At 39.7% G+C, this 25,383-nt stretch overlaps 1 protein-coding gene across 1 annotated transcript in view; it reads right to left on the bottom strand.

The window, feature by feature from the left end:
- Positions 1-1,052: 1,052 nt before the first annotated feature.
- Positions 1,053-25,383, bottom strand: part of IPO8 (importin 8) — a gene marked incomplete at its 5' end in the record, with an annotated part of 25,813 nt that continues 1,482 nt past the window's right edge. Inside the window, 15 exons of the mRNA XM_010157729.1 lie at positions 1,053-1,749; positions 2,454-2,570; positions 3,247-3,480; positions 4,875-5,080; positions 11,930-12,150; positions 13,571-13,666; positions 14,683-14,780; positions 15,274-15,399; positions 16,079-16,145; positions 17,914-18,039; positions 18,491-18,651; positions 19,215-19,380; positions 20,057-20,146; positions 22,447-22,563; positions 23,851-23,927. Coding sequence (XP_010156031.1) covers positions 1,652-1,749; positions 2,454-2,570; positions 3,247-3,480; positions 4,875-5,080; positions 11,930-12,150; positions 13,571-13,666; positions 14,683-14,780; positions 15,274-15,399; positions 16,079-16,145; positions 17,914-18,039; positions 18,491-18,651; positions 19,215-19,380; positions 20,057-20,146; positions 22,447-22,563; positions 23,851-23,927 — 2,000 coding nt within the window. The remainder of the gene's footprint in view (positions 1,750-2,453; positions 2,571-3,246; positions 3,481-4,874; positions 5,081-11,929; positions 12,151-13,570; positions 13,667-14,682; positions 14,781-15,273; positions 15,400-16,078; positions 16,146-17,913; positions 18,040-18,490; positions 18,652-19,214; positions 19,381-20,056; positions 20,147-22,446; positions 22,564-23,850; positions 23,928-25,383) is intronic.

The raw sequence follows: 25,383 nt of genomic DNA, 5'->3' as shown, positions 1-25,383 counted from the left end.
CAACTTTATTCTGCAGTGTTGAGGGGAAGAAAAATAAAAAGTAGCAGCAGAGAACAGCACCAGAGTCTGACACAAAGGTGTGGGAAAAAGGAAAGCAGTGGGCAAGCCTCTGCTCCACAGCTGCCAGGCTGAGAAAATTCCAGGGGATGGGGCAGACAGACACACTTTGGCCTTTTCCAGAAGCCAAGGTGTAAAGCGCTTCAGATTTAGACTGAATTACTATTACTCTGACATATAAAACATGAAAGCTTCGGCACAGTGCAGGGCCAGCAATCTGTAATTCGCCGCAGTCGTCGGAAACGTGACAGGGTATGGGAAGGGCTTCGGCTTTTTGGTTGAGACGCTGCTCTAAAGAAATCCGTTATCCGTATGTGCTTGAAATTGCTTGGTAAACATTTTCAAGTCATAAAGAAATTAACACATAGAGACAAAATCTGGTCTAAACATTTTATCTCCAATCCAAACTTCGCATTCTAATGCACCCCTTATTTTGGTTACACCACTGCCATCCCCATAGATCTAAAGGAGGGGCACCTATTCAAATTAGCACTGCTATCAGTTTCTCACTAAATGAACTTATTCATTTGAATTGAAGCCATTCATTGCAACCAGTCTTCAAAATTTCAGAAAACATCTGGCAGATAATGAAATTTCAGTATGGGACAAGAACAGCCAAATGGAATGCAGACCAGAAATTCAATCACAGAAGAGTAAGAGTAAGAAGAAATAAGTTTGGAGCTGTTTTTCTTCTATCAAGATAAATAAAATATTGTAAATATTTTGTACCACATTATTCAGTTCTACCACTGGAATGGCAATGAATAAAACCAGGACAGAGATCTATAGAATCCCAAATAAAATCCAATATTCGTCAAAAAATAGTGGAAATAAAAAGTTGTCATGTGGAACGCTTACAGGCAAGGGCCCCACGGCTTGTCCAGGCAGGAGGTGGTATCCGTGTGGAGTTAGGGCAGCCCCCCGCCACGTGTGCCACCGGAACTCAGACGAGTTGATTTCATGGCTGAGAGAAATAATTTAAGCCTACTGCACCTAGGGAAAATCAGTGATTCTGTTGAGACCCTCTGACGTAACCAGTGTATGCTCTGCAGCTCCAACAGACGCTTCCCTGCGCGCAGTCGGTCTGCACCAAAGAGGGAAGGTGAGACAATCCAGCAACGCATACGCAACCAACGAACAATTAAAAAGCAGGTGACTGGAAAACAAGGAACCAAGGCTTACAGTGTATCAAGAAATGTCCTTACACTTAAAAAATTATAATGCACTCCAAAATCCATTTGTTCAGGCAATCCATGTACAACAGAAGGCACTGTTATCCATACGAATCTATCAGTTCTGCACAGCAAAAACCTGAGAAGTGCAACTCAATTAGATGCAGCCTGGCCCCTCCCAGTCATTCAGATTCCTGGAGGACAAATGTTTCCTTTCAGTCCATCAAATTATAAAAACACCACAAGAACTTGTACATTACAGTAGCTGGTTAGAAAGAGCATTCTGGTGGGGGAAGCACACTGCTATTTTCCAGAAAACCTTCAGCAGCATTAAATTACCCTCCCCTATCACTCAGAAGTCACGATGATTTCAGGAAAATGTGACGATGAGAAACTTCCCATTGACCTTTGTAGCTGATCCTTCAGTTGCCACCAGGAGTACTTCCAGCAAAGTTAAATGCGGTGAGCAGTCCTTTGTTGTCGAACGTGTAGCCACTTTGCTGTTCTATTGTCTTAGTCTCTAGAATACAAAGAAGGGAAAGGATATGAAAAAATATTCCATAGAGAACACTTTTGCCAGAGACCATACAGCTTAGCTGGGAGTGCAAAGCTGTGGGAAAAACTCTCGAGTCAAAATTTCACTCCCTAAATGCAGTGACAGTAATGAATTACACTCAGATTTTCTCTACATGCATGAACGCACACACCTCTACAACAGAGCTGAGAAATTCAGACTCTACAGAATCAGCCCGTGTTACACTATTCCAGCGACTTTTGATTAAATCTGAATCTATTTTCCACAATGCAAGCTTTCTAAACATCTCAAACCTTACACTGACGGTGAAGGCAATGTTAGCAGTTAAAACACATAATAACCTACAGTAATCTTCATCAAGATTGGCTGACAGCTAGATATTGCCTTAATTTGCTGCTCTTTTCAAATGTCAGACTGTGCAAAACTAGTCCGTACCCTGTTCGAACAGCAGCACGTCAATGAGAAGGCAATTAATTAGAAGCAACAGTAATCGCTCCGAATAACACGCACTTCCCAGCAAGGGATAATATCAGTACAACATCCTACTCACGCTTCTCAGGAAATGTGAATTAGCACAGAGATCTACACTGTCTGTTGCTACAGATGGGGTGCAGTTCCAACACCAGATCAAACGGCCCCAGAGAATCGCAGAATGGGTTGGGTTGGAAGGGACCTTAAAAGCGACCCACCTGCAGCATTTCGCCGGTGTTCCGCTAATGTATAGATTTCCTGCAGCTGTTTCTTCTGATCCTCACTCAGGGGTGCTGTCAGCGAATGGTACCAGGCTGCATCTCGGCTCTGCACCGCTGGCCGAACGGGAACGGAGGAAGAGCGATTACCAGGTTACATTGGGAGTTAAGTTCAGACGGACAAAATGAAACACATGGAATCGCTGGTTGGTTTTAAAGCAGAATGTGCACTGCAAACCAGGATCAGTATTCCTGTCAGTTTTCTTAGCACGGAATCACCACTGTAATAGAGGCAATCGGTTTTGGGGAACTTAATTACATCTGCTGCTTTCTGAAACGGGAAGTTAACCATGTGGCCATTATTCACGGCCAACGACAAAATGAATCTTCTAATTTAAAACATATTAAAACTAAAAGCAACAGGATTGGTCAAAGAGGAAAGGGAGAAAATAATTTCTCCATTATGACTTTAACACCTAGGAAGTGACAAATATTTCTATATATAGGAGTCCCTCCAGTGACAGAGTCCCACTTGTTTAGGCTGTGATTGAAAAGTTCTGAAAGAGACCATGAAGACGTTTCATCTCGGGCTGTATTTGCTACCATTTGTTTTTTGCAGAACTTGTAAGACACAAAAAACTTAGGACCACCATTAGAAAGCAAGATCACATTCTCCAGTTTCAATAATCTAAAACATTACTCCTCCCAAAGAAGAGGGGTTTTCCCGGTGATGATCATAAACACATCCAAACTATTCCATCATGTTTTATTCTGCCAACCAGCAAACACGTACCTAAAAGTGCTTGTGTGAAAAACTGGTATTCGTCAACACCATTTTCAAGGTCAAGAGGTGTGCTGAACCCTTCAAGAGCAGTCTCTTCCAATGCATCTTCATCCCAGTCATCATCATCATCGTCTTCATCCTCCTCCTCTCCACCTCCACCACCACCCCCTCCTCCTCCACCATGGTTCTCTTGCATCGCCGGGCTCACTTCATTCGTCTCCTCCTCATCACTCGGTATCTCTTCTGCAAAAGCATTGATGTGTTTTGTAAAGCAAAGTTTAAAAAGCGTAAGGAAACAATGACTTATGGATGAAGAACAATGAATAAATCTAGGTTTCCCCCAAAATCTTAGAAGGCTTGGAAAAATGAAGCTGTTAAAATGTTCCCTGCATTCAGGACCAGTTAAAGTTTTGTTTCCAAGCACACCTGGAGAATGAGAAACCACCATCTTTTTTCTTCTTTCACTGATGCAGTCATTGTACAATTAAAGAATCCAAAAATCTCGAGAAAATGTGTCTTTGTCAGTGTGTTCCATCACTGTGCTTTTTCAATTACGAACAAATAGACAGTTGCACAGACTTTACAAGTTGACACAAAACAAAGAGAAACCCAGCTGTAGACCCCATGTCTGCCCACTCTTCTTCAGAGTGCCTCTTCATTTGAACAAACTTAAAACAGCATCTTCGGCTTAGCTTTCCCTTCCACTCTGCTTACTGAATTAAATGCAACTCCAACACGCAATTCTCAACACTGCTGTTTCGTACTTAAGGAAAAATATTTCTGATTTATAATCAAGATCGAAAAAATTCTCCCTCCAATTCCAAACCTTCAGCTCTCCCTGTGTTAACAGTTTAGAAAGAATAATGATGACGGTATCTGCGACAAGCAGAGGGACTGATTCACAGGACGGCGATCACTGTGCTGTGTTTATACCGTACTTCTGTGCATTGAGAAGAATTCTCTAATTCCATTACAGAACAATCATGTGTGAAATTTGAGTGGATTACATAATCTTCTTACATCCAATCTAATTTTCAGACCTCAAACCATCTATCTCCTGTTCCAAGTCAAATACAGTAACACATATCTGCCTCCAATTTTGGGTAAAATTCACTCCCCGTAATTCCTACCACAAGGTATTTTCGATGTTTTTTCTCTTCTGGCAGACACAGCAATAAGAGGTCTGTATGTTGTCTCAAACCCCACTTTACAAATCACTTTCCATTTGGACAAAGAAGACTTGCTAGTATTTCCTTCCAAGAACAGGTCTTTCAAATAGCTGGGTACTAGGAACAGCTTCTTTCCAGGAATCAAGAATATAACCAGTGCAGTCCTGGCAAGCTCCTGCTGCCTGTGTGAGAAGACGGAGCTCCTTCACAGCCCAGAAGAGTGGACTTGTAAGTTTTATTGTTACTCTTAAACCAATACTACCCCTTCACAAAGTGTTAGCTGATACACACTGCAATGTTCTGATTACATTTTGGAAGGAAAAATCAATCCCTAAGATGCTCTTTCAAGGACCCAGGAAGCCTAGCTATTTTCAGCAGATTAATGACTCTTAAAAACAAACTGCAATTTCTTACCCCCTTTAAATTAAATCCAGACAAAACCCCCAATGTGAAAAGGGGAGATCTTACCATTATCTTCTGTAACGTGTTTTTCATCTTTAGCATGATCCTCATGTTCCGTGAGTTCTCGTAAGGCGCACACTTGTTTTAAGCCCAGGAAGAGGAGGAGGATTGAAGGGACAATCTGGGCAGCCACAGCATCCACAGCAGGTGGTCGGTTCTGCAATTCCATTAGGATGCTCAGTCCTATTATACACATCTTTCTGTCATGGAGTCTGAAAGAACACACACTTGTTAGACAAAATACAGATTTTCACTGCAAGGCTATGTAGCCAGCATGAAACTCCTGGTGCATGACAGAGCAGAAGACAGAGACAATGGACATGAATGGCTTCATGGTCCTTCCCGGAGAGGGTGGTGAGGCACTGGCACAGGTTGCCCAGAGAAGCTGTGGATGCCCCATCCCTGGAAGTGTTCAAGACCAGGCTGGATGAGGCTTTGAGCAACCTGGTCTAGTGGCAGGGAGGTTGGAACTAGATGGTCTGTAAGGTCCCTTCCAACCCAAACCATTCTGTGACTCTATGACTACAAAGTCCACGTTCGAAGCCCCTGAACACATTGTTTCCTTTGTTCTGAATGCAAGTTCCCCACTGGAAAGTACTTGTCCAATAACAATTAAGTATCTTTCAAGCACTGGCCAAATTCCTGGAACAACTGTTTCTGATTGCCAAATGCAAAGTTTGTAATGCTAAATAAATACTGTTTCATAATTATGTAGACTATCTTGTCTTTAATAAAGCATTGGATACAGATTATCATCATTAAGTAGGATGGAAAATTAATTTGCCTTGGCTTCAATAGCAGTACTGTTGCAGGGATTGAAATTAGCAAAAAGACTATTAGTGAAGAGCAATGATAAAAGCAGGAATACACTGAATTGCAGGGGGCTTTTACGGAGTGCCACAGGGCTCGCCGTATTTAAACGTGCTTATTACAAGTCCATCAGAATGGCTGTATTATACATCCAATTTCCAACACTAACTTGAGGCACATTGCTAACTCCAGTGAAAGCAGGGAAATAATTCCACCATATCAAGAATAATTGCCAGTACACTCAAACAGGGAACTTGCAAATGAGTAGACCTGCAGTAAAATAAACAAGCAATAGATAATTGAAGGGAAAGAAAATCCTGAAATTAACAGCAGAAAGATTTTTATGTGGCCATAGGCAGGAAACTAGGTACGAGTCTATGCTCTTAAAAATACGAATTTATTTTCACTTCCAGAAATAGAAGTTATTTGCAAACAAGACAGGGAAAAATAACTGCCTCTGATGATACTCTTTGGTTCTCCTTTGCTGGAAACGCCAGTAGTATTCAACTGTTCTCTAACATTATGGTATTTTGCTATTAAGGGCTTGAGAGGAGCTCGTTTTGTTTGAACTATCCACTTCGATGCTGACAGCTTCTGTGCAAGCCTTCTGCAGGACAAGTAGCTCCCGCAAGACCTACAGAAACCAAGCAACCCTCCAGAGCTGGTAGAAAATGGCCATCCTCCAGACCCTCGGTAGACAATTCCATTAGTGAAACAGTTTTACTTTGGAATGAAAAGGATCCAGGTTGAGAGAGAAGAAACTAAGATGATGTGCACCATAGGCTGCAATAAAGCTTACAGAGGAAGAGCCAGCTCGATCCACCGCTTCAAAAACTGCTCTAGAAATACAATTTTAAAAGTGCTTACAATGTCCTTACCAAACGTCCCATATAGCATGCTACTGCACTGCAATATTTTTAAAGTAATATAAGTGATCTTGTATTGCAGCTTTCTGAACTTTACACATGCTTAAACCAGGCTGGGGATCTGAAGGGATTTCCTGACACCTCCCACGTTGCTAGTGCTGTTGGTGCTTAGTGAAATTATTCCTTTCTCGGAGTAGTTGACAATAACAATAAATTAAATATGACCATGAGTAACATTACGATCACAGAAGGCCTTCCAAGAAAAACAAAGTCAACTAGCATATCAAATGCCACACTTGTGTCATTTAGGTTTGGCTGCTCCATTACACGTGTTGAAAAATGTACCCTAGGCAGACAGCGCCCTTCCATCGCTGCTAACTGCAACGCTTTCTTTTCAGAAGGAATGGGACATAAAAGAGGGCATACAAACCAAAAAGGCAAACTTGAGTCAGAAGAACAGGGACTGCTTTTACAAAAATAATGAAACCCTTTCCTCCTGTCAGTTTATTTATGTTGAAAACAAGCTCATGGCCATTCGCTCTCATGCCAACGCTGTGAAGACCAAAATCCAAGCTAAAGATGATGCCACCTATGAATGAAGCATAGCTTTTTTGGGAGAGTGCTCCTTACTGCAAATACAAAAGGAAAGAACTTTCTCTACCTCCTCTCTCTGCCAGCACCTTCATCCAAGTTTGACCCAAGCTCTGTAATCGATGCACAAGACTTCTATCCTGCATCCTGACCCTGGGAAGCCATGAAATTTCCTCATCCCCAAATGTATAATGAAGCAATTTCAGTGTATGTGAGCCAGAGTAGTTCATGACACTCGGCACTACCTTTTATAACACATTTGAGAAAGCTACCATTACACAATGCCTGTTGCAAACTACAACACAGTTAAAAAACCATAGTAATTAGTGCCTTAGCTTCATACCAAGTTATCTTTTCTGGACAGCAAATGAAAGTGCAAAAATCCAGCACTGCTGTTCATTAGGAAGTAGCCCAAATGACCAAAAAAGACAGCGTATTTGTCATGCTCCGTTTTCAAGCTTCTAAACAGAAAAGTTGGAAGAATGAACACGCCTTCAGAATATGCTGGTTATTAGAAGGCCCAGCAGGCCAGCAGAAATCCAGGTGTCAAGCCATCACCAGTGAACCTCAGCCAGGAGGAGACTTGTTTCTTCCACCTACCAGCAAACAGCAGGACAAGCATCCGCCGCTCCCGAAGTTCAGCATTCTACTATGCCCCAGCTGTATCAAGTACCCACAGGACGGAACAAGCAAAACACAGTTTTATGTCATTTACATATTTTTGTAACAGCAAAGAATGGTTTCAGAACCATTCCTTGGCTAGAAAAAGGTTCATTATTTCAGTGCCCTTCCATCTGCACGAGGGAGCCTGGATACACTTCTCCTTAGTGCTTTGTGCTTCGAGATCTGCACATCTTTGCTCAACAGCACACAGCAGTCGTCCCTAACAATCACGGACTCTGCCTGCTCCCTTGGTGGTAAATCGAGCCTGGAGTGCTGAACGTGCAACACACGACTCCTAGGGAAGTCTGGTTTTAACATGCTGTGTGTGGTCTTCAGAATCTGCAGGACCTGCTCTTGCTAACACACTTCTTCCCAATACAGGGCAAGAAGACCTAAGAATCTTCTGTATTTTAAAACGAGCTGAAAGGATTTCAAAGGGAAATCACTAAGCCTTTCCTTTACTGGTTTGCTGTGCTCCTTTATGTAAAGATCAAGTTGCTTTCTATTACATCAATCCAGTTCCTGGACAAACTGCAAATAATTAGCCATTTCCTTCTAGTTGCAAAGTTGCAACCAACCCTGTTTGCCTATATAAGATTGGGATTTTATATACAATTCTGAGAAAACTAGGATTTCTAACTGTTTAAACTCCTATTAAATACATTCAGCTAGTTAAAACAAACAAAAAAAATCACTTATTTAGGGTTTTTTTGAGCAAGTTAAAGTTTACTTTCACCCCAGTTTCTACAGAGGAATTTTTAGTGTAAGAGTAAGCATAGGTCAAGTCTCACCATAATTTCAGGCTGTCAGGGAAAAAGGTGGAGAGCAGTAAGGAACAAATGTTATTACAAACGGCTTTCCAGTCCTTTGCCCTTATGTAATTTTAAGTCACAGTAGAAAATATGCAGAAATAAATAAATACAATATCCTCTGGTACAAGGGCATTATGGGCACACATCCACAGACGTGTAACATCCACAATGACACACTGCATTTATGCACAGTTTTACAATGAGTTCTGAGCTCTCCTTGCCTGGATTACTTTTAACATTCCAAATTTCTCATCAGTTTTAAATCATTTCCATATTTTCAATAACATGGAAGAACAGTTATTTACCTTACCCTAACTGCTTCCCACTCCCCCCAAGATGTATTATTCTCATGAATTCCATCTCATGTGTTCACAAGTGATGCTCAAAAATTGCTGCATTCTTTTGGCAAAGCCCGCTGGCTCCAGCCTGAGAGCGTGCAGACACGCACAGCCCTGCTGCTAGCAGAGCAGGATCTATGGGTACTGGGACTTCACAGGAGCAGAAGGAGGACAGAGAGGCGGATTTATGTGGACAGAGCATCTCGAAGGGCTGCTGTTACCAGCAGGTCACAGATTTCCCACATGGCTGACAAAGAAATGGCAGGAAGATTCATCTGGTCCTTCACACCTGGAGGTGGATCTACTTTCACCTTCCTCAATTCCTCTAGGATCTGTGAGTCTTCCAACTGATTTGAATTTGAGCCCAGAAGTGCCTCTTGCTGGAAAGCAATCTAACTGTAAAGCAAAGCAGCAGCGAACGATGGCTGGTGAGAAAAAGGACTGTACGAACCATGGTGCCCACTGCTGCGTCACTGATGAAGACGTGATGAAGCCTGCAGGGGTGGGCCCGAGGAAGGGTTTCAAGAAAGCCAGATTTCGTTTGCATTTCTGTCTCTTCCTGCTCAGTCAGGTCTCTGAATATCTGGCTGCTGTTCAGATAATGACTGTTACTACCCTTAGTAAAACGAATGGTCTTCTAGAAGCAGTGCTGTCCTGGGGGAAAGGGAGGAAGGCCCTTACATCACATCACAGGGCCTGACAAGCTGTACTACACCAAAAGTCCTGCACCTGGAAGTCACACACTGAGGAGATGGCACTGAAGGAAGAGTGATTTTTAGATTTAAGCAACATTACAGATATTTATTTCACTGCTGGTAGCAGCAGATCAAAGAAAGAGATTTTAATCTGCTGCTGCTGTTCAAGTGCAGGGTCTGAGCAGAATCTAGTGGGATGATCTGAGTGTTTCACTTTCATAGGCTTTGTCAACTTTTCTCTCAGCTTTGAAGAATTCAGTTGAACAGTAGATGCAGTAGCTGATGCTTTTTGAAAAGCAACAAAAAAGAAGTGAAACTTGAGCTGTATAGCTCACAGGAGTACTTGAGGTTGGAACCTAGTCAGATCTGCAGCATTTTTCCCCTCTGGATATGACTAGTTTCTCACTGAATTCTCAGGGATGAACTGTTTAAGGATATAAATCTCTTTAATTTTTTACTTCTTCTAAAAAAGGAATGACAAGTTTACCGCCTATAGGGAATATCTTCTTTCATACTGTCTCTTTATGTGTTCAGCCTTTGATATGCAGTAGAAAAAATGACAGCACAAAAAGCTGAATCTCAAGAACTTTGCTTCAGCCATAAAAAAAAATCATACATGGAAAACCTAAGATGTCTTGCTCTCCTCTAAAGATGGTAGATATAAAAAAATTAAGTAATTAGCAATAATATTACCACAAAGTGTGGGAGAGGTAGACTTAAAGGGGCCCTTTTTCAGCCACTGGCACTCCAAAAGAAATAAGGGATATTGGGTCCTTTATGCCTTCTTTGTCACCAACCCAAGTAACCCCCCCAACAGATGCGCGTTTATGTTAAGATACAGGATGTGCTGTACACATTCTGTACACACAGCAGGTAGGAGTCAGAATGCTTGTGATAACATGAACTGTCCAGTTTTGTTATCATGAATAAGAGGTTTTTTACCCACATGTCTTTCTGTTTAATTTAGTACTTTTAATTTTTTTTTTCCTTCAAGAAGAGACTGCTATGGTAATACCTGCAAATACAGATGGACACTGAGGCAGTAACGCAGCTATACCAAGATGGCATATAATTCTGTTCAAGAAAGACTACCTCAAATAAGGATTGGTGTGGAGAAAAGCTATTTCGATTAACGGGGTGTGGAGAAACCATCTTCTAAGAACCACCCTTGAGACTTGATAGAATTGGAAAGCCAAGACTGTACCAATAAAAAAGAGGCAGGAGAATAACGACCACCTATACTAAGGGTATGGATTTATGGGTCAGGAGCTGCCAGCCTGTGCCCACGTCCACTCATGGCACGACTCCTAACACGCTGACACTTCACTGGCATGGGTTACGCACAGGGAAGGCAGGTTCTAAGCCCACCCCTACACCTGCAGTCAGATGTTAGCCTCCAATGACAAAACGTAACTCATAGCAGGGAGGTGAGAGGTAGCTGTTAACTACATCTGACCGTCTGCTTTGCCCGAAAGTGGATTTGAATCTCAGTCAGACGCTCTATCTCAGCTGAGAGGCAAGCACTAACTGTCGAGCGCCGGACTTCACATCCGCCCAGCATCAAGTGCATGCTTAGCTGTGTGACAACAGGCTTTGTACACCTTCATTTACTTTACAAATGCTCAGGTTCTGCCCACGTGCGGGCTACTGCAGTGTGGACACATGTTCAAGGGAAGTTGGAATGAAGGTTAAGTTCAGGAGTACGCTAAACAGTCAGTATGTCAATGGCATAATGACAAATATGCAAAGTGGATCATGAACAACTCGCAGGGATCAAAATCAGAATGTGGACTCATTGGGCAGAACAATGTTTTTTTAGCATTAAATGGAGCAGTTAAAAATACTTTATAAAATAGAGAACAGAAAATATGTATACACTGTGTTTCAGGAAAAAAGGTAACATCTCGCTGAAATCCTGCTGGTCAGCTCTGAATATCGCCCTCAACGCATGCTGGACATCTCTTGAAGAAGCAGATAGTTTGTGATTAGGAACTTAAAAGAATTCTGAAATATGATATGTATTGTATCCTTATAACTTCACAGCATGGGAAATTCAGCGTGTATGTCTGTGTGGTATTCAGCTGCTGGCTGGGATAACACCACGACAGTCACCCTTACTGGCACCAAAGCAATAAGACCCGGTGTGGATTGCTCTGACTTAGACTAACCGAGGAATGAGAACTCTTTTCTCATCCTCAGTATCCCAACATGACTAGGGATACAAACGAAAGTGATCCAAAAACTCAAATCTGTGGACTTTAAAAAGAAAACAAACACAATACTTGCCCAAGAAAACAGTCTGTGTCATTCATCCACTGGTTTATGAACTGTGCAGTGATGGGCTCAGGATTGTGGGGAAACCTGATGTTCTCTAAGGTGTGCAGAAGTAGGTCAGGATTGTAATAGAGTGCAGCTATGGCAACCTGAAGACACATGGTACGAAGCTCGCTTGTTTTAACTCCTCTCGTTAGCCGCTCCAGAACAGCCTCCACAAAGAGTGGAATACACTGGGCACATAAGGGAGGAAAAAACCCAAAACAACAGACATTATACATGTTGGCAGATGATAGAAAAGTTTAAAATACTTTTATCAGAACTGATCTCAAGAGTTAACTGAAGTACACGTATAACCTAGGAATGCATTCTATTCACTGCCTACTATAAATGCTTTTTAAACCTCTTATTACGTGCTTACAAATCTTCCCCAAAACAGCTATTCTCTGAGCTAAAAATCGCCAGTGTTATTCTCAGCACAGAGGAGAATATTTGGGGCCATTTGGTGGAACTTGTTCTAGCGTTCATAAAAGGTTTAGAAAAAAACCTCAGACATTTTCATCTTTGAATAATGCTACTCAACAAATTCCAAACCAACAGGCATTAACAGTGAAATGACCTAAATCTACAAGAAAGAAGCTTCCCCTAATAAATGTAAAGTGATGTTAAATTTCTGATGAAAGTTTGAAATGAGTGAGCTTATTCAGATAATAGGAAGTATGCACACATTTCTGCACAATGAAATAAACATCTACACGTTTCAATGTGCAGCTTTATGTTGTCTAATATTTGGGAAGCATTATGAATGTTTTACTGTAGCAGTTTCAGTTCAGTGTGCAACCATTTTAATCCACAGAGCTACGGAGCTCAAATAAGCCTTCCACCACATACCTGCTCCAGTGCAAATGCATACAATTCACTTTAATCCTTTCCACATTTCTTTTAAAAATAGTGTCTTTCAGGGAACACTTTTATCTTCAATTACGCCAGGTTTCCATTAGTAAAGTTATATTGGTTCCGGTGAAGTTAACTGAAAATTTATCACTCAAGTCCATGGACTGCACTGTGGCAACATCAAACGTGGTATGTTAATTTAGGCTGGAGCGTTATGTAGAACAGAAGACCAGAATTTAGCCCTCAGTATGAGGCAGGCTACTATCGAAAAGTGTATTCTAAGAAACTTGGGAAAATTGTGATTATGTTTCTCCCAGCAGTCACACTAAAAGTTTTTCATTTCCAAATGCACTGAGCAATTCAGAATGTTCAAAAGTTCATATTGCTTGGAGAAAAGACTTCAGTAGTTGGAGGTGTATAGTTAACCTCTCAGCCACAACAGTTTTAACAACGTGTTTTGCATCCAAGGGGAAATCCTATTAGTAGAAAGCAAAATAAGACAACGCTGCACCTCACGCGGTATCCTTGCCATTCCCTTTATATTCATTTTCCAACCCACTAATCTCAAACAAAAAAAAAACCAAAAAAACACCCAACCTTACAAACTCCCCTGAGCTCGTTTACTTCTTTCTGTATTTCTCCCCATTTTACACACTTTACATTTCCCTCAAATTCTCTAATTTCAACTGCTTTTCTCAGGACTCATACACGTTATCATTGGAAACCAGCAAAAGAGAAAACCTGTTGAATGTGTATCACCTGGTCAATGCCCCGTCCTTTGCACTGAAGAACAATTACTTCTAGGAGTTTGGCTGCATGACACTCTGCATCTTCTCCTGCATCTCCTGTCAATACCTAACAACCAGAATAACAAGGTTGTGTATCAGGATTGGTCACTGACAGCTTTGAAAGCAGGTGCTCCTGTACCTGCACACATCAAAAAGCCTCTACATGGCACATACATGGCTATTCATGCTGCGTTTTGTGAGGGATTAAGGCACATAAAAATCACCTCTACAGGACATAAACAAGGGTAAGTGGCTAAAGATGAATTTTTAAAAATTAGAAGAAGTTGCTATAGTTCTTTATGAATGTTAGCATTATTTATATGCCACTGCTTTCCCTTTTTTAAAGGAAATGTTACTTACAAGGCTCATTGATGTCTTCCATATTCTGGCTCCCCTTTTTTTACTTCAGTTCTAATAGACACTGGCAGATTAACAGCCTGGCAACGTGAAGTCCTCCCTCTAGGCCAGTTTCTGATTGAAACCACTCTACGTATATGCGCATGTATGCGAAACTGATGGCTGCTTCTCAGTACGTTTCAACCCTACGGTCCGTGTCAATCAAACCCCACAAAGAAGCAGAATTCTCAAACGCATTCAACCTCTACAAGTTTCTTTGAAATAAGTAGGTATCACGATGCCTTAACACTCCATAATGGCCAAAATCAGAGAAAGGGTGATCTCACGCTTTATGATACATGAGAGAATCCACAAAAAAAGAGAAACGTTATAAATGTAGGAAGAACTTGCAATGAGTTTGCATCTTAGCTGACAACTAGGGAATCCAGTCGCAAGAGACACAACCCAAAGAAATCAGGCTTCATTAACTCCTCTACTTAACCAAAATAGCTGTTCACAGAAGAGAGTCAAGATGAACAGCAACTTTCTCCCACACAGATTTGTGCATGAGATTTTTCAAAAAGCGTGTCACGTACAACTGTGAAGGTGCCGTGTTTACTCGGAACTGCGCCGGGACCAAATTTCAAGTTGTTCTGAAATGACTGGCCACCACCTGGCATGTTCAGGTCACGCCGCTGATCTGTTAAGTACCAGGGACAAGTGCAACAGCAAGCTCAGAAGCCTTACCTTTTTACACATAGCATAAATGATTTCTAAATGCTTTGGGTTAGACAGTAAGGTATTGGTGTCAACAGTCACATAATTATGCAGGAGAGGCATCATATCTGCAGAACAGGGAGAGCAAAAGAGAAAAAAAAATGACAAACTAACACATGCAAGTGCTAAGCAGTGAGGCTGCAGTCCTATAACGGGATTCATTGGCTCAGTTGCTTGGATATGTTTGGAAATTCAAACTGCAAGAGCCTATTCTAGCAGAATTCTTCAGGAAGTGCACCACTCAGGGTGCATTCTCAGAAGAGGAAATAGAAAAGGAATTTTAATTAATTAATTTGTAGTTTCACATTAACTTCTTACATTTCAGCTTTCTTCAAGTTCAGGACCTCCTACAATAACTGATCACACTGACAGATTTGAACATGCTTCTCCTACTTCAGCATGCTCCTGTTACACTCCCACACAAAACAGACGTGCAGGGCGTGACTCAAGTGCACCAGCATTTTAAACCAAGGCACTAAATGGAAGCGACCCTCATTAAGGTGGGTTTTTCAGATGAATTCCCAAGCAGTGGCAATATGAACAGAATAGCAGTGATCATACCTGCAAAGTACTCGAAGCAATCTTGCTGGAAAACCTCATATAGAACACCTAAAAGCTGCCACATTTGAGGTGATATCATCTGGCATGTCAAGCTGTAGGCCAAGGAGAGAATTTCTTCGTAAAACTCTGGAAAGGAGAAACAATTTGAGTGGAGTGCTTTAAAAAATAAATTTGATTTGCAAATACCTGGAAATCTGAAACCATGTAACAACGAGAAGACAGCAATTAGTAACTGAACCAATATGTAGAAAAATAATACAAACTGGAAAAGATTCTTTCGGATGAGCCTAATGTTGGTTACAGTTACACCAATACGCCTATATTTTAATTATAAATACACACCAGAAAAATATCTTACACAGCACAACAAAGCCAGGGCTTCTAAATGATTTACTGAAAAATATTCTTATTTACTTAACTTTTGGTTTTTCTCAAAGGCCTTATCACAGAACTGTGTAGCTCTTCAGTGCAGGGTACTGATAAAGCAGTAATTTAATTGCCTTCCATGTAATTGTAGACATTGCCCTCTACCACAGCTAGCTAGAATTATAATCAGAACCGCGTCTTCTGCTTCTGGGTCTGACCTCCAAAACACAACAACCAGCCTGACTGATGTACGAGAGGAGTTCAGGAGCCACAAATCATAACTGAAAATTAACATCTTTTTTTCTTTAAAGAAGCACACACACGAGAAAAAAAAAAAAGATGAAGTTCTGCTCAGGAAGATAGTATTGTTTGCAATAATGAAAGCATTTTAAATGTAAAAACGTGTTATGTTTTTCTAAAAATTATCTCTAAAACATACCTATAACATGTTTCTGCAAAACGAGGCCAATGATCTGTAAACAAATGCTCTCGAGCTGCTGAGTTATCTGAAATAAAACCAGAGAGAAGTTCATTAAAAAGCTTAAAGTAATTTAACCAATGTATTTGACTAATTCAGTTGGAGAAGTTCTTCAAAGCAAAAAGGCTTTTATCACCTTTTAAATGCTGCATTAACGATCACAGTATTAGAAACAAGGCCTCACTGATATAAGTACTCAGATTTTCAGTAAACAGTATTGCTTTAAAACTTGTCACTTAAAGCATTTTTCTTTATGTAAAAAAGTCTATTTCATGGGTATTCTACAGTTCCTATCAAAAACCGTAGCCGTTGTCCTGTCTGGATATAAAGTAACGCTGTACTCAAGATGTTTGAGATAAAGCCTCTGTCCAGAATCTCTGAAGTAGAATGGGTTAAATGGAAGAAGAGAAGCTTTTCCCTGAGGTCTATGGCCAGAGTAGGCTCAGCAAGAGGAACACATGCAAAATCTGGAAGCACTCACATGCGTTCAAGTCGGGACTGAGCCTTGCCACGTTGAACAGAGACACTACGTTTATTAATCAAGCTAAATTACATGGACAACTATATGGCCACGTTATAAATCTAATTAAAAACAGCAAATACAGACATTTCACGTTATTCCCAGAGGTCATTCGTTACAGACATAATCTCACAGGTTGTCAGGCTCTCTGGGCTTGCTCTAGCAAAGGGACAGGTATGTGACCACAAATTCAGCCACTTCCTTTCAGACACTGGACTCAGAAGTGATCATCCCCTAAACTCTCTCCATACTTAACGGTGAAAGTGAAAGGGATTTCTAAGGAGTTTTCAGCCTCATATATCATTCCTATATTATTTATATCTCTTCTAAAATGATTTAAGGTCCTGAGATGAAGAACACTGCACAATATTTTAGTTTATGCTTCACACAAGAGAAAGACAAGCTGCTAAGCTTATACCAAAAATATCCCAACCCCAAAGGTTTTCCTAGGCTAAAACCTGAAAATCCACTTCAGACTGTGGCTCCCAATGCTCAGCTTAGCTACCAGATTTCATTTAAGCTTTCAAAAGATGCAAGGGGTTCTTGTAAAGGAATGAAAGATGTTTTGAAATCCAAAGGAACACAATGGTCTTACAAGAAAATAATCAGTATTTTAATTAATGTATTTTAAAATTCTAAGCTTCGTGAAAAGATTTCACACTTGCAATGAAACATTCTCATCATAAATCAAGGAAGCCAAACAATCTAGGACAAAGCAATGTCATGTCAACTAAGCTTCCAAGTTACTGACTGACTTTGCCTCTCTGGTCAGTCACTGAACTCCTTCCGGCCCCAGTCAGCCCAGGTGGTATGAACAGGAAGAAACTCTTTCTTCCCTGAATATGAGATGTAGACTTAGATCGCACCCCAACCGCGAGACCAATTCCTAGGAATTCTATCCAATAAATTGCTGGGTAAACATGAAAATATTGTAAAGAAGTAGCCTTATGCAGAATATTTCACCCTAAGACCTGTTTCAGTAGTCTGTCACACAATTATCTGATGAAGTGTTTACTAGAATAAGGGCTAAGGATTTTACCCTCAGCATTTAAATTCCACTTCAAGTTGAGAGCTAAACACTTAAGAAATCACAAAAGTAAACCAGGCTTTAAATTCAATTCTCTCAGAGATCACTTGGTCCTAATTCTCCATCCTGCTACAGAAAATGCACATTCATGTCAATGCAAGTGATGCAACATACACAGAAATGCTTGTTGTCATGAATGAAAGGCATGAGGGAACAGCAGGAGAAAAGATGTATAAAAGAAAATCTCACCTCCTTGTGATCTTCCACAACTGTCAGGATAGTGTCGATTGTGTGCAAGATGCCCATGGCCATAACTGTTTTGTCCTCTACTTCCTCATACTCCTCACTCTGAAGTACTTTACCAAATATTTCAGCCTAGGTCAAAAAAACAACCAACTTGACATTCAAGAGCAAACTCACATTTCTAATTTGTCATGCAAAACCAAGAGAGTTAATGCAACAGCAGCAATGCCTTATCTGTAAGAGCTGTCAGCTCTTACAGATAAAACATGCTCCTTACTTTTAAAAGGGGAATATAGAAATTTAAAACTCTTCTTTTTTGGCGAAGTCTGGCTATGTTAAGTCATTTGAAATGTTAAATAGTTAGAGCTTGGCTCATTTAAACCAGTGACAAAATTCACCATCTCTGAAAAACATACAGGTTTTAAAGATGCTTTATACAGAAAAAAAATACTGTGAATACTATATAGGTGGACCTTGATAAAGATTGCTTTGAACAGTGTGCACTACAAATAAAGTTCATTAAGTGTTTACCAAAGCAGGCATGTGCTTCTGACCAGACCATTATTTTACTATTGTCTCTTACCAGGTGTTGAGTCATGTCGACGGCGATGGTAGCTACTTCCTGACTGTACTCACAGATCATCTTCTGGATTACATTGGTAAGATCATCATTTTCAGTCTCTCTAACAATGTGCAAGAGCTCTTGCATAACTGGCCTAACATAAGGCTTCACGTACTCCTTGGCTAAAAAAAACAATTGAAACTAGGTGAAATCAACTATCCATAAACACAAATACACACTTACATCAAAACTTCCAGGTAACTGACTACTCTTGAACAAAATAATGGGTTTATTTGCTAATAAAACCCCAAAACAAGCAAACAAAAAGCCTACCCGAGGCACTTCTATAGCCCATGACTAGTAGACTAACAAAGTATATAAATTGTACATTTACCACATTCAATACTGAAACACCATCTATGACAAACATCCACTGTTTGGGGGGAATACACACCCTCATACACAGGCAGCATTTGCTCCTAAACATACAAACAAAGACAGGTGCTATTTACTTTATTAAAAGAAATATGTTGATTCTAACTCCTTTTGTGCAGAGAGCTGACATAAAAACTCAGGGATGTATACAGCAACTAATGAGCAGGTGAAGCTGTCTAAACACCACGAAATGTTCTGAAACCTCTCTTTAAATGGTAGCCATGTTTAGATTAACCTGTGCCAATCTCCTCATCCCTACAAAACAAACAAACAGGTGGCTGTACACAAGTGAGGAATCACTAGAGCATACCTTGCTCTTGGTTGCTTATTAACGTCTGAAGAGCTATGGCTGCTTCTACTTTGACAGGCATTTCCTTATCATCAATCAGACTCTTCTTTGCCAACTCTACTGCATTCCTCAGGTTCAGCTCATTGTGAAATTTCAAAGCACTGAATGAATGAAGTACCCAACAGGACTACAGGGCAAAAAGAAAAGCAAGTTAGGGACTGTTGCAATTTTTAGCATTTTTAACTGATGCAAAAATAATCCTAACTATCTGTTTGCATGTACTGCCTTCTTTTTCCTTAATTATGGGGTATTCATACGGTAAATGTAACAGTTTTTGTGCTTGAGCAGTTCTTTATTTTCCTTTCCCGAATTCCAATAAAGCCAGTATGCACATGATTGGCACTCAATAGTTTTGATCTTTCTGGGGGAAAAAAAATCAGAACAAAAAGTAAAGAAAATAAACTGTCTGTTTATGACTGATATGGGGACTTGGGGATTTTCTTCAAGTTACACTCAAACTGACATTGTCTACTCCGGAAATCCTACCCTTCTTCACACCCATCCCACTGCCCTAGTTATTGAGGTCTGCTAGCCAAAAATGGTCACAAAAGGGCCACAGCCACTGCTCAAATTCTCCAGTCTGATCAAAGAGGTAAACAATAACATGACACAGACTTTCCATCAATTCATTTAACTGACAAATCATTTTTTAAAACAAAATGCTGAAACATTACTGTACAGGGTAGCTATTGAAATTTTACTACGTATTTGCTTTCTTTCTTTCATCGACATTCAGAATGAAATCAAGCTTCAAAGGAAAGAATCATGCCAAATACTGAAATTGATGTAACTGGTGAACTTACCCTAGCTCTGAGGTACCCCAGGTTAGACATGAACAACGGAAATACATGATTCTGTAACATCAGCTCCATCTGATCCTTGAAGACACTCTTCTGTTGGTGTGAATAAAAATTAATTATGGACACCATTCATTACTTCATTCTAGCCAGTAACCCATTTCAACAGTCAACCGTGGGAAATACAATCATTTGCCTATGTAATAAAGTTTTTCTCTCAGGAAGAGATCGGGATCTCGTACCTTCAACTGAACAAACCTCACAACCATACAAGTTCAAAGCCAGGTAAGTGAAAGAACTAGACATGTAATATTCAACTCTGCATTACTCATTACAATCCTGCAAACTGGAATTCTCATTTTCTTTAAGGCAACTGATTCCAGCTGATTTGTCTTAAAAATTAATTGAGATCAATAACCTAGTACCTCCATTCTTCCTACAAAGGAGTACATACATAGCTGAAGATAAGTTGAGTGTGAAAGAGATCTGAGTTTCAAATGACCTACTGGTACTATAAGCATCAAAATTATTTATTTTACACGCTTCAGCAATAACGCACATCTTCTTTCATGTTTATTTACAGGCTAAGATAATTCTTTTGTGATAGAAATCTCCTGGGTTGTAGAAGGATATTCAACTAAGATAATTCTTTTGTGATAGAAAACTCCTGAGTTGTAGGATATTCAGTGAAAGTTATCTTTCATTATTCCAACCTTGGCAAAGCCCAGGACATTCACAGGAAGACAGGACCACCAGTCCCAGATTTGGGACTTCGCTAGCACCTATAGCCCCAGGACACTAGAAAAGATACATGCTGGGGGCTGTGTTACCATCTAAAGGGATGATTCAGTGGCTAAGACAGGAAGAGGGTGAAAGGGGACGTTCAATACAAAATGTGTCTTAGGTGTTGAAACTTGTACTTCACCAATTCCTACATCATTTTTTCCCGCACTGATTCCCAAACCTTCAGAGAGGCAGATGGAGAAATGGGCAGAGAAAAAACACAGAGAAGGGAAAAGAATTTTCCCTTATGCACACAGGTCAGAGGTTTGCATGCATGAACCTGGAACCTCTGCAGAGAGCCAGGTGCCTAAGGCAGGGTCATTGTGCCTACGAGCTCTGGACAACCTGTATCTCAAACAGCTCACCAGCCAGAAAGCCCTTACAGATCGAGTGTTTTACACACAAACAGTTCATGTCATTTTTCAATCTGCCAAATCCCAAACGCGAGAAATTCAGAGTTGAGAGGAGTCCGTAGCATTTGGGGATTATTACTCTTTTATAAAGTATATTATAACCCCATAAGTCAAGACTGAAAATTTCAAATAGAGTAGTATATTAGAATAAAACCCTCTTTTTTCCTCAGGACAGAGACAAATGGGTTTAGAAACCCACTCTGAATATGAAAGGCTCCTCACAACATGAACAATGTCACTGTTACATTCCAGTACGAGGGAGGGCATTTACAATCACACGTAATCTACAAAAAATCCTGCAAAAGTTACTGCTGCTTCAGGATTTCAGATCAGATCATGGATTGGTACACTGGCAGAAACAGATGGTAAATGTTGGTCAGATGTTGCTTGTAGCATGAAGACACATCCCGCACAAGAGAGGCAGCTCACACAGAATAAAATAAACTACTTTTAAAAGGAAGCCACCAGCCTTATGCTAAAAGTGATAACTTTTTGGCAGCTACTTTTGACATGGAGAGAGGGGATACTTTGGCCTCCACCATCTGCAAAAGCATAAGGGAAACCAAAACCGCTATCACATTAGAGAGAAACAGTGTGGATTAGATGTGTATTCAGGTTCCAGAAAAAGTCAAAATTCTGAAGATACTGTCTATAAAAAATGGACGAGGGATGGAAACACCGTGCTCTTTCCAGTTATTTTCAAAACTCCCAACTGGCTGATGAAACAAGGCTTAGAGCCACCTACTGCAGGGTAAGAAAGCTGGAAAGCTAGACAAAAAATTCCTGCAAGATGTTAAGTAAACCTTTTTCTGGAACCAGAAGCAGCCCACAGTAGTGCAGGCTGTTGGGGGGTTTGCTAAAGAATCATGGGCAATGTTAGTGATGGAATGCATGTTTGCTTTTTTAACGCACTTCCATTTTACCAGTAAAGCTGGAGAGAACCCAAACTGTTCTGTAGCAAACAAACAGAGCTCTGGAGAAACTTGAGAAGAAAAATATGGGTATAAAATGGGAATATAAAAACCAGGAAAGAACTGTAATATTTTTAAAGAAATAAACCCTCAGATTCTTACTGCACAGTGCACTCTCTCTGCAGACCTCATGAATACGGCTAAGGGCTAGCCACACTTTATAAGCTAAGAGTTTTTTATTGGAAATGGCAGTTGATAATAAGCCTTTTCCACTTCTTTACCCACTTACCTTCAGTAAAATATCTGCTAGGGATCCTATAACATGCAGAGCTCCATCTTTTTTCCTTGGATCAATGTTTGGCTCTGTCAGAATCTGGTAGCAATATGCCATCATTTTTGGTAATACCTATTGAAGACAGAAAACACACAATCTCCTTTTGTCAAATTACTTTAATAGCATTGTTTAAGTTAAAAAATTCATATGACCTTTTTCAGTAGAAATTTATCGTGCCCAAAGCAACTGTGAGGTACTATGTGTAGCATCTTTCCATAGTTAAAATGTAGAAGTTCCTTTTCAACTTTTCAGCCAAACGTGTCAGTTATTTAATTAATCTCCTTGAAATCTCACATGAGTTAGTAAATTCGTTAGGTATTTTTGTTGTTGTCTTGAGGCAAATCAAAAATGGTGGCGAAGAGGCAAGAGGCTTGAACAGTACCTCACACATTTTTTTCCCTTAACTCCTCTTCTGGCTTGTCTCACACCTATATAAATACATGCGTGTGTGTGCATGTATATGTATGAACATATACATATTCAAGAACAGCTTGGACTAAAACCTCATAAACTTAATTTTAACGTATTGATTCTGGCAGTAACTTCTAAAGTTGACTAGACTTAGAAAGGTTTCCTGGCACAACCAATTGTTTAATGTCATTTCCACACCCTTTATGTTCTTTTCAGATATTATGACATTTTGATGGTCCCAGTACAAATTATGAAAATGTGAAGGTCAGTGTGCAAGGACAGTTTTGACAATAAAGAAATAGAATGGTCAAAGGCTATTCCACCTGACATAAAGGCTATGCTCTTCTCTGAAAATCCATCTGGAAACAGAGCACCAGGTTTACTGGATGTTAAAACGGTACCCACAACAACATTCCCAGCTTTAGCAAAGTGACAGATGCTTTCCAGGGCTACACTGGGCACTTTTGTACAAGATCACTGTAAGTGCAGGAAGATCTACAGAAAAGCTATGTCCTCATTTAAAGAGCAGCTGTATGAAATTGGTTTCATTCTTGCTAATTTCATTGCTGTCAACAGGATTTTAAATAGCATCACTGAAAATTAGTAAGGATTCAGGTTCATTTTTCCCCCTGCTACAGTTTGCGAAGCTCAGAACAGCAGTGACAGAGGCTGTCTGTAAACCTGGGAAAATACCGGTACATCTACTCCAACTCAGTTTGTATCCGGCAGGTTAAATGTAAAGATGCCAGAGGAATCCACTTTTTGATTTATTTATACATACACACATATTTCAATTCTCCCAAAATTGATAGCACTCAGCAAGGAAGCATTTGACAATATATTAGCAAGTAGATTTTTCAAGACCAGCTTGCTGCAGCATCTTCAGATTTAAGGGAAAATGACATTATCAAGGAAACTTCAAATCATTAAAAACCGCTAGTTCCATACCTCTTTTCTCTTCTTCGCAGCAGTATAAAGGAGATTCTGTGCTGCTGTTGTAGTGGAAGCATAATCCTCAAACACATCTAGCAAATAATAAAAAAAAAAAGGCAAAAACCCCAAATATATCCTTTTCTGAATGACAATAAGATTTTTATAAACCACCTTTTTAGTGGAATATCACAAAACCAGGGTGAATATGGAACTTTAAACTATTGACACAGTTGTCTTCATGGTTAAAAAGTCAGACCCAGGCTCATGTCACATAGCTTGTGAAAGGATTGATTTCTCACCTTCCAAATCTACTGACCACTCAGCATTCCCTTTATTAGGAATGCGTTATTTATTCATTAATTCTTTTGAGACCATGTATTTAAGGGATGAAAAATTAAAACCGCTACAGGAAGAACAACAATACATTCCAAGTACCATCTGTACACCATATGTATGTGATTTTGGCTTGACTTTATTAAAACCTCATGGGAAACTTTTTGTATGTAAAAACTACTTGCATCTGGGGGTAGTTTTAAATCTGCTGAAAGTTGAAGCTTTTTTCCTTATAAGTAAACCTCCTTTAATCATACTGAAAATATAATTTATATGTCGAAAAAAATCTATGTGCTGCCAAACATGTTCTAATCCAAACATCCCTACACAAATTGAATAAAATAAAAAGATCTAAAAAGGGAATCTTAAAATGTGGGTAAAATTACACCCTAACTTTTCCTCAGAACTTCAAGACAAAACATGATTAAAAAATATTACCAGACTACTGGAATTCTTCTTCCAAACCCAACTGTGTCTCATTAAACTTCAATTTAATGTACTTCCATGCTTGTTTTTTTTTACCTTCCACAATACAATTTAAATCTGTATTTAACTGTCTCAGCTACATATAAAAATAGCATCCACTACTTCTACAGAAAAAATGAATTCATATACCAAAAATCAGCAACATAATCATACACCAGTGATCAACACTATATTGTGATTAATTTTTTGCATAACAACCCTCCAAGTTTTGAGATTTAATTTAATTATAATAATTTGAATTATTATATGAACATTCAAATTCTGTTGTCACATATGCTAACCACAAATAACTAATTAAAAATTCCTGAATATTATATATTTCTGTGGTGCCTGGCTTACTGCAGTTTTCCAGCTAAATTTACTGTATTTTTAAAGCACCCTTCTCTTTTTCAAAGATGACTCTTAATAAAAGTAATTATTCACAATTTAGTCCTATATGATATTCTCAAGATTTTGCACTGCCTCTTTTGAAAGAATATCTAATTATCTTACCATTTAGTAATAATAATTGGCCAAAAAATGTGTGGTGCCTGGCTTACTGCAGTTTTCCAGCTAAATTTACTGTATTTTTAAAGCACCCTTCTCTTTTTCAAAGATGACTCTTAATAAAAGTAATTATTCACAATTTAGTCCTATATGATATTCTCAAGATTTTGCACTGCCTCTTTTGAAAGAATATCTAATTATCTTACCATTTAGTAATAATAATTGGCCAAAAAATGGGCATTA

The sequence above is a fragment of the Eurypyga helias genome, unplaced genomic scaffold, assembly GCF_000690775.1.
Source record: "Eurypyga helias isolate BGI_N326 unplaced genomic scaffold, ASM69077v1 scaffold43398, whole genome shotgun sequence".
In the NCBI taxonomy this organism is placed as follows: domain Eukaryota; kingdom Metazoa; phylum Chordata; class Aves; order Eurypygiformes; family Eurypygidae; genus Eurypyga; species Eurypyga helias.
The sequence above is the reverse complement of the archived record's forward strand: the minus strand, read 5'-3'. Positions and strand labels throughout refer to the sequence as shown.